This window comes from Cibotium barometz, chromosome 40 (assembly GCF_041138505.1).
Source record: "Cibotium barometz isolate CiBa-2024 chromosome 40, ASM4113850v1, whole genome shotgun sequence".
In the NCBI taxonomy this organism is placed as follows: domain Eukaryota; kingdom Viridiplantae; phylum Streptophyta; class Polypodiopsida; order Cyatheales; family Cibotiaceae; genus Cibotium; species Cibotium barometz.
Window position 1 is genome coordinate 39,536,599 of NC_141085.1, and position 9,570 is coordinate 39,546,168.

At 51.8% G+C, this 9,570-nt stretch overlaps 1 protein-coding gene across 2 annotated transcripts in view; it reads left to right on the top strand.

Moving 5' to 3' along the window:
* The window catches only part of LOC147615489 (tryptophan synthase beta chain 1-like), a 70,560-nt gene extending 61,223 nt beyond the window's left edge, over positions 1–9,337 (top strand). Inside the window, exons 5-6 of one of the 2 annotated variants that reach the window (XM_086779582.1) lie at positions 8,708–8,763; positions 8,866–9,218. In XM_086779582.1, coding sequence (XP_086635708.1) covers positions 8,708–8,745 — 38 coding nt within the window. In that variant the 3' untranslated portion in view covers positions 8,746–8,763; positions 8,866–9,218. Of the gene's footprint in view, positions 1–8,707; positions 8,764–8,865 lie in introns of both variants that reach the window. The other variant, XM_086779581.1, reaches the window with a different exon arrangement.
* The last annotated feature ends 233 nt before the right edge of the window (positions 9,338–9,570 follow it).

Genomic DNA, 9,570 nt, shown 5'->3' on the forward strand with positions numbered 1-9,570 from the left:
TGATCCCCTGTGGGCGGTCGACCAGCCACTGGAAAGTCGAGATCCTGCAGGCCTGTCTACTAGCCCAGAGCCGGGCCCAAAAATCCTCCAGGAACTCTTGTGAAAGTCCCTGTAGCCGCCAATGCCCCGCTGAAACCGGGAAGACTATCCTCCTCGCCGTCAAAATATGCCGCCCCAGCCAAACAGTATACTGGAAAAAGGTGATCTCTGTGGCCTCAAGGGCTGCATAAGGATCATGCCACTCGTACTCACCAGGGTCCCACTGTAGCCGGGCCAAGGGGCGCGCTGCATATGCCCATATGCGCCAATCCGGGAGCACATCTGCAGGGTCTGGGTCAATATGCCACTTCCGAGAAGCGGCGGCCACTACCCGTATCCTCTGAAAGGTGCACTCTGCAACCAAAGGCGACTCCACCTCCACTCTCTGAAGTCTGCCCTCATCCTGAATCTCATAGTAGAGGCAACTACCATCCTCAGTGCAAGCTCTGACAGCAATCAAGATCTCCAACTGTGTAAAGGCTCCCATCCATCGTGGGGCCACTAGCTCGAGAGGCGTAAACCACTCCTTTGTGAGTGCCTCCTGAATGTCATCCCTCATAATCAACCCCCTCTGAAGTGACTCAGCCTCTCCACCTGTATCTCCTCTGGGAGACTGCAAAAGGCCTGCCAGTCTCCAAAGCTACGTGCTGAGCCTGCCGCCAAAGGTCCCCAGGCTAGACGAGGCCGAGAACCCAGCATATGACCCTGCTCGGTGCGAACCGCTGGGCTCCAGATGAGCGGCTGTCTGGCCCGCTCCTCAACACAAGAAGGAGGTCGCTGAGAGAGCCCCGGTCTCAGCAGCTCCCAAGCTCTCAGGATGCTCAAAGCAAATCTGTCCTCCCATCCTCTATTGAGGCCTGTCCTCCTCATCTCTATGAAGATCCATCGAATCTCTGGTGCCCAAGTGCCCCCTGCTGGGGGAGCCCGAGCCTGCAGCCGCTGCAAGAGCAGCTCTTTCCAAGGCTCAGCGCCTGGAAGCAGCCCCCGAACAATAAGCTTCCCCAATAAGGCTCTACTCTGATCGACTGGATCTATAATGCCCAAGCCCTGTGCCAGCGGAAGTGTAATAACTGCCCAAGCAACCTTTGCCCGAGCTGGCTGACCGTCCCGCCCGGACCAAAGAAAGTTCCTGATCAGCCTCTGTACCTGGCTGATGCAAGAGCTCGAGAAGATCCAGCAAGACGTAATGTACCACATGGTCGCTAAAAGCACCTGATTTGCCACCACCACCCTCCCAGCCAAGGATAGCCGAGCTGTACTCCAATACAAAAGATTCTTCCGAATGCTCAGAAGAAGCGGGGCAATCTGCTGCTCAGGTGACAAATCTAGTCCAATCTGGCATCCCAAATATCGCACTGCTGTGCCAGGAGGGATCCATCTAAAACCGGGGTTTGGGCTCCATGCTGGAGTAGGAGCGCTACTGATCCAAAAGGCCACTGTCTTGTGCCAATTGATCAATTCTCCCGAAGCTGCACTAAAAACCTGGAGCGACTACTCTGCCCGAATAAGATTGGCCTCTTGGCCATGCAAAAATAAGCCCGTGTCGTCAGCAAACTCAGCATCGAGCAGGTCCTCCCCCCGGACTGGGAGCTGGAGTCCTCTCAAACCAACCTCCTCTGCCGTCAAATACATGCTCATAGCCTCAGCAAAGAAGAGAAATAGAAACGGGGCGAGAGGACATCCCTGTCGGACTGATCTGGTCAGCTCAAAACTCGGCCCCTGTCCTCCTACAATCAACACCTGGCTACGAGCTGTGGAATACAGAGCCGCCACCCCTCTAATCCAACTTGGCTCAAAGCCCAGGCGAAGCATAGTGCCCTCTAAGAAACCCCAATCGACTCTATCGTATGCCTTCTCAAAATCGAGAAGCATCACGACCAAGTCCTCTCCAAGAAATCTAGCTCGGGCCGTCGCCTCCCAAAAGGTGAAAATGTTGTCAAGGATACTACGCTCCTTGGCGAATCCTGTCTGGGTAGCATGAATCAACTCCCCCAGGAAGGGCTGGATCCTCAAACTCAAGGCCTTTGCTAAGACCTTGTAGACAGTATTGAGGATCGTAATAGGTCTCCAATGCCGAATATCATATGATACTCCCTCTCCCTTGGGGATAAGAAAGATCAAGCCCTCTGAAAAGCTCTGTGGCATCACCCCAGTGTCCAAAAATACTGAAAGCCCCTGCGGAGGCCTGGCCCTAAAAGGTCCCAATAGCGCATAAAAAGGGTAGACGTCAATCTGTCCTCCCCTGGGTAACTATGGCGCGGCAAGACCCTCAAGGCGTCAGCAAGCTCAACCTCTGAAAGAGGCGCACCCAGAACTGTACGCATACGATCTGTGACCCTCCTCTGCACATGGGCCCACACAGTCTGTTTGCAAGCATCCCGAGCCTCAGTGACTGGCTCCGTTGAAAGTAGGTCTCTATAGAAACCAGTGGCGATGGCTCTGATCTCCCTGGGCTCAGTAGCTACCGATCCGTCCGGCCTCCCAAGCTGACGGACTTCTGCTCGAGCATGGCGGGGTCCAGTGATCTCAAAAAACTCTCCAGTCACTCTATCACCAAGCTGCGTCCATTGAGAGGCCTGGCGGCGATAGTAAAACTCATGTCTCTGCTCCTCTGCCTCTCTAACCTCCTGTCGTGCCTGGCTCAGCTGGGACGCCACCCACTCACATGCAGGCTGTTGCTCCTAAAGGCGCTGGAGCGAAGCAAGGCTGCGTCTCAGCCGATGCTCCCGCTCGCGAGTCTCTCTCAGCCGTGTCAAAGCTGCCGCGCGTGCAGAAAAGAGCTAAGCTCGATGAGTCCCTGGGCACACTGGCCTGCTGCATCCTGGTCAGAGCACTGACTATCATGCCAGATCCTCTCAATATCCTTCAGCGAGACTAGGATCTGTAAGTACCCTCTCTGGGATCCTCAACTGCAGGCTGGGCTCCCGTGTCCTCTCCTCAAGTGTCAAAATAACTGGCGCATGGTCTGAAAATGAGGTGCCAGCGAGAATGCCAACGGAGCCCCCTCGCTCCACTAACTAGTCGCCCACAATGCATAAAAGCGATCAATCCGTGATAGATTAGTCCCTCCCTGCCGACGATCCGACCGAGAGAAACTAAGACTGTCCTAAGAGCGGGAGAAGGCCCCATGTTGCCATGCATCAGTGATCCTCAGTGACATGCAAAAACGCTCCCAAGCTGCAAGCTCCGTGCCGTGCACTGTAACATGACTGCCTCCCACCCTATCGGCCGGGTCCTCAAGCATGTTGAAGTCTCCCCCGACACACCAGTGTGCGGCCTTTGGCAATGCATCCGTAACCTGGGTCCAGAACTCTGCTCTGGCACTAGCATGGTTGGGCGCATAGACGTTAAGCACGCCCAAGAGCTCATCATGCATCCTCAGAATGACATACTGTGCTCTACCAGGCACAATGATCCCTCGATCCACAATGGCCTGCCACCATACATCTGCAATGACCATGCATACTCCTCCCTGTCCACCCAAAGGGCCGAACCCTGCAGACCAAAAGGTGTCCCATCTACCAGGCATCACTGAACCATATCTCCAAATCCTGCTCTCACCCAAGTGGTGCTCCTGCATCATCAAAATATCGATACTGCCTCCAACCAAGCATCTCTGCAGCTCCTGCCTCAAGCAACCATGATAGCGTATGTAATGTGCTCCGCCGAGGCCCTGTACATTCCATGAGATGATCCTCATGGATGACCTGCTGAGGTGGATGCTGTCTCAGCCGTACGGCGGGCCTTCGCAAGCGGCTTGGATGGAGAATAGTCCCCATCCGAGCGGCTACGAATCTGCCCACCCGGTGTGCTGCAAGAATCACGGATCAGGCGCCAGTGGCTGTCCCATGGCGAGTGCCTCTCGCTCAGACATAGCAACCTCGTGAATGCATACATATCCAGGGTCGCGTGCTAAGTCTGCCACTATGCGAACGACGAAATGGCGAATCCCTGAGGCATCCACACTTTCGGGATCCAAGAAAAAATGAGCCAGCTCCCATAGTCGGCCTATCACATCTGTCACCTCCAGATCGCTCACATGATGTGAAAACTCAACTGCCTGAGTCTGCAAAGTGCTAAGAGCGAGCTCCAGAGTCCACTCCCGGTCGCATGGGCCACAGAGAGGGAACGAGAAGGCCACCGCTGAGTCAAGTGCCTCCTCCCCGCGGGCCGGAGGTATCACTACATGAACTCGGATGGGTGCTGGCTCATGGGGGCCCTCTGCTCCAAAAAGCCGTGTGAAGGAGTAATCAAAAGCCTCCGAGCGCTGTCTAGTGCCGAGGCGACTCAACTGACTGCGGATAGATGATATCCGTGAAGCCCGAATCGGCATGGTAAGTCTCCTCTGCGGTGCTCGATCAAGATCGGAGCTCAGAGCCCTCCGGACTGCAGGTGAACGCCAGGGGACTGCCAGGGCCTCCCGGGGAGCTGAGGCTGGCGGGGGGGGAGGAGGGGGGGGCGAGGGGAGTGGAGAAAGAGCTGCTGCCGAAACCGGAGCGGGGGCGGGAGGCGGCGAAGGAGGAAGCGAGGCGGTAGGGGGGGATGGGGGTGGGGGGGGTGAAGGAGGGGGTGCTGGCATCTCCTGGTCCTCAGTCGTCACAGGGGTCTCCTCCTGTAGGGGAGCAAAGCTGTTCCTCACGGGAACCCAATGTGCTGAGTCTGAGGCTGCGGCTGCATCGGTCTCTGGGCATGCTGCTACGGCTGTCTCCCTCGACGGCGCCCTTGTCCAGGCTGCCACTCCAAGGTCTCTGTGGCCTGAGCAGGTGTCCCGGAGGCTGCCTGCCGAGCCGCATCTGTGGGCGGGCCATCAGGGGCCTGCTGCTGCGGTGAGGGTCAGGGTCTCCTGCGAGGACAGGCCTTGGCCAGATGGCCGACCTGTCTGCAAATAAAGCACTTGTTCGGGAGCCCCGAGAACTCCATTCTCTGATCAATCCATCCCCCCCCTATCCTCGGTAGCTGAATGACCGTCGGAAGGGAGGAGATGTCTGGAACCAAAACTCTGACGGAAGGTAGCCCAGCTGCTCTGGCCACCACTGAAGCTACTGTGGGGCTAGTCTCTAGCACCGAACCCACCAATGCTCCCAGCCTAGAAAGGAGCGGCAAGTACTCACGGCGGAGTCCAGGGAAGCAAACTGTAACATGGAAGAGGCGCTCTCCCTGCTCGGCCGCTGCTGGGTCAAAGCCATGCTGCCAAGGTCTGAAGAATGCCCGAGCACCCCTGATGTCTAGGGGACTCATGGCTAAGACCTTGGCCACGCTCTGGGCAATCTCGAACTCGATCTGGTAGTGACCACGGCCCAGTAGCTGAACGTCCAGGATCTTGCCCACATTTGCAAGAAGGCGGGCCTGGAGAAGATCCCGGATCTCCCCTCCGCTGGGGCGAGTGTCGACTATACGGCAGATGGTGGAATGCGCTTGGAGGCGTTCCACCGAGAAAGCTTGATGGGGGTATCCTCAGGGGCGGGCGAGGGGGCTGCGGGAGAGTCCCTCTGAGGTGGGGCGGGAGGAGCCTCCATCAGAGTCTGAAGCTAGGTCGAAGGCGGAGCGAAGCGGAGAGTCCTGCAGGAGTGGAGCTGCACACAAGGGTGGAAGGCAAAGACGAAAAAAAAAGGGGGAAAAACCCAGGGGGCGGAAAAATCAGAAAAAAAGGGAGGGAAGGTAAGGCGGCGAAGACAAAAAAGGGGCCCTAGGAGGGAGGCGGAAGCAACGCGAATCAGGGGCGGGGTGGAAGAAATGGCAGCAGCGGCGAATGGGGGGGGTGGGGCGCTGAAGGAAGATGGGAGGGCGCGAAGGAGAGGAGGAGCAGGGGGCGGCGGGCGCTGCAACACTAGGGCGCGCAGGACAGCCAGGCGGGGGAGGGGGGGCGAACGCGAATGCAGGCGGGGGGGCGGGAGGGGTGAGCAAACGCGAAGGCGGAAGAGGGGCGAGGTGTGCAGTAGCGCGAGCAGGGGGGGGGGGAGCGCGAGCTTCAGCGAGCCATCCATAATTCCTTAACTTCTCCTTAAGATTGTGTTGAACTTGTACAAGGGAACGAACTGTTAAAGTGAGATATGGGAGGCCTCCTTATATAGTGCATATGTGACCTGGCTGACTGCTCCTAGAATAGGCCGAGTGGTCCACAACCTACTACACAAGAAGAAGTACATAAAATACCCAAAAATAGGGTTTTCCCAAATACACTTAGATGCACCAAATTCTAACGACTCCTTGTTGGTACTCTGACTACACAACTTGGAGGAGAGGTGGGCTCAAGTCCACTCTACCACTTACTCTGATCTGTTGGTACTCTGATCACACAGCTTGGAGGAGAGGTGGGTCCAAGTTCACTCTACTACTTACACTCCGTATTGGTACCCTGACCACACACCTTGGAGGAGAGGTGGGCTCAAGTTCACTCTACCACTTATACACCTTGGAGACGAGGTGGGATCAAGTGTGTAACATAAGATAAGAATCACTCACAGGCATAGTCGTGCCGCTCCACAAACATTTATGTTACACAATTTTTATAGGCATTTCGGCCACCAATAGTTTTTTAGGCATTTCTCCGGCTGCCAATAGAAATCCATCGAAACATCCTCAATCCATGAGTTGTCGTGCGCTTCATGAATCCAACATGTCCTAGTGAAGGGAGCATGATAATTATGTATACCATAGATACCGGGCTTTTCAACTATTGACAATGTTTTCCTGAAACAACTCAAGGCAAATAATTCACCCTTCTCCTTGTATACACATACAAGGGTAAGCACTTATCCAAAATACATACTTGCTAAACACAAAACGAACAACGGCGGAAAAGTACTTCTCTTTTTTGTCAAGTTCGTTATGAGTTTGGAAGAGATTGCTATGGGCCCTTGATAGAATAACCCAAATACCCATAAACATATCCAGGCACAAAAGCGAAGTTTGTGCTCCCAAAATAGATTACATGAACTCATATATCCATAAGCCAAACTTTCTTTTGTTCATGCTGCTCATGATGCATGTTTGCTTCCATAAGTGGATAGGCCCACAGTGTTTTAACTACGCAAATAGCTAGTGTTTATACCCCCATAGGATCTTCTTTACACAAGAGCATGAGAGAGCCAAAACTCTAATACCAATGTAGCTCGGAGTGGAGCACGGAAGGGGGGTCTTGCAAAACAATTGACCATTAATGTACTTAAATTGACCATAGCCTTAAACATATGCCACTTAATTCCACAAAACTATAAAAGAGAGATTTGTACACTTGACACCACATAGAGGGCGGAATGGGCCGACTCCCCCTTTGGAGTATTTTATTACCCACGGAGAAAAATATCATGTACAAGCTTTGGGGGAGCACAGGCTCGAGATTTATCCACATACAACCATGAATGATTCATATACACGGGCTGTCATCAAAAAGCCCTATGAAAATGCCAAGAATATGTATATTCCGTGTGGATATGCCAGGGAATTGAAACCAGCTGCCTACTTTGTTCTTCAAATTGATCATTGCCTTGCTCAAAAGTGTTCCATACATGAGTTGGTAATTATCAAATAGCTCATGGAGCATGAATTGTGATTTGTATATCTTTGGAGTGGCTAATTAAGCTAGAATGCTCATTTCTATTTACGGGTGGCCATTGGCTAGAACACCCGAAGTTTTCGGTCAGGTGGTCATAGACCAGATGCCCAGATAGTGTATGGATACTCTAATGCTGCCGGCTACATGATAGCTCTTCGGCTACGCGGAGATAGAGAAGGCAAGGCTCTTGATCACCTCCCAACCGTAGAGTAGAATGAGCATGCACCCATCCCGCCAAGCTATATATAGTGGCATGCCTACTCACACTAGTCGATCGGCCCCAGTACTCTAACTGCTTGGACGACTCACCCTTGAACCTCGGACTTACTCGTTACCTCGTACTCTGGCATGCGTACTCAAAGCCCGATGGAGCCTCACATGCGTTGCACGCTACGTGACATACATTGATGTAGATTGGACTAGTAGGATCTTGGACATAAGATCTACTAGCGAGTTTATGTTTTCCTTTGGAAGTGGTGCTATTACATGGAAAAGTAAGAAGCAGCGAGACCCGTTAGCACTCGGGTGGTCAAATTGACCAAATCGCCCAGATGAGTGATGAGTAGTTTCGAAGGCAAAACCAGATGCTCAAATCATTTGACCAAACTATGAACACGTGAATCTTTACAATGAAGCCTTCTTGGACCTCAAGCATGCAACTCCTAGAATCTAGGAGAGTCGCGTCAAAACCTCCGGATCTTCGCAAGGATCAAGAGTTTCTAAAGCACCTGTCAAATTCTTTTTTAGTTAAGATATTTTTAGCATAGAAGGTTATGGAAGAATCACCTCTTAAATTAAGACATGTGGCATCTAGAAAAGGACATGTGGCAGCTAGAATGAGACAAGTGTCCCTACACTTGTTATTTCACGTTATACTTGTCAAATTAGCTTAACACTTGTCAATTAAAGTAGCCACTTGTCATTTGGAGCTTACTGTTTCTATTTACTGTATGTCTTACACACACAGCCTCTTTGTTCCTCCATAAAAAAAGGCTAACAGCATGGGCTGATTCCTTGCTAAACCCTCACCCTAGTCAGTATTCCTAGCATGACACATGCAATGAAGTGTTTCAGCTAATGCATGTCATGCAAGCATTTGTGGTCATTTTGCAGCACTCGTGGGTATTATTGCAACTTGTCCATCTCATTAAAAGAGCATGTAGCTGTAGGTAATTCATTGAAGTTATGCATAATTTGACAGTTTTCTTAACATGAATTTATTAAGTTGGATATATTTTAAAGAGGGTTAAAGGGTTTCTTTTTGGGTGCAGCATTTGAAAGGCTATCAAAGCTTGAGGGGATCATACCAGCTTTGGAGACATCTCATGCAGTAGCATTTTTGGAGAAGTTGTGCCCGACTTTGAAGCCTGGGACGAGAGTTGTGTTGAATTGCAGTGGTCGTGGTGATAAAGACGTTCACACGGTCATCAAGCATCTTAAAGTTTGAGTACGGCCAGTCCTGCATTCCTAGCTGCACAACTCTTTTTTGAAGCAAAGAGCACTGAACACGTATCACATTTGCAGGGCCATAGTAACTGCATTTTGGTAATGCAAAACAGTTTTCCCAAGGCACAATGATGTTTTATAGACATCTTAAATAAGGAGAGCAATTTTCCCAAGTTAACTTAGGTATGCACGACACAATATGATTAGCTTTGTGGATCCGGGACTTGTTTAATGCATATTGATAGCCTTGTTGAAAAACTGCAGCACAGCTCACTGGCTAATTCACTTAACAAAAATGTGGCACAATCTCCTTGCCCTGAGTGGCAGCCAGTAAGGGGTGAAGTTCATACCTGGACACCATCTATGTGTACGTGACATAATGTGAGAGATACATAGATACATAGAGATATGTACATGTGTAGGTGAATTGTGTGTGTTTTTTTTTTTGGGGGGGGGGTTAAGTGTAGACTCTCTTTTCATGCACAATGAGGAACATTTGGTGATAGTGGATTGCATTGGTCTCATTTTTT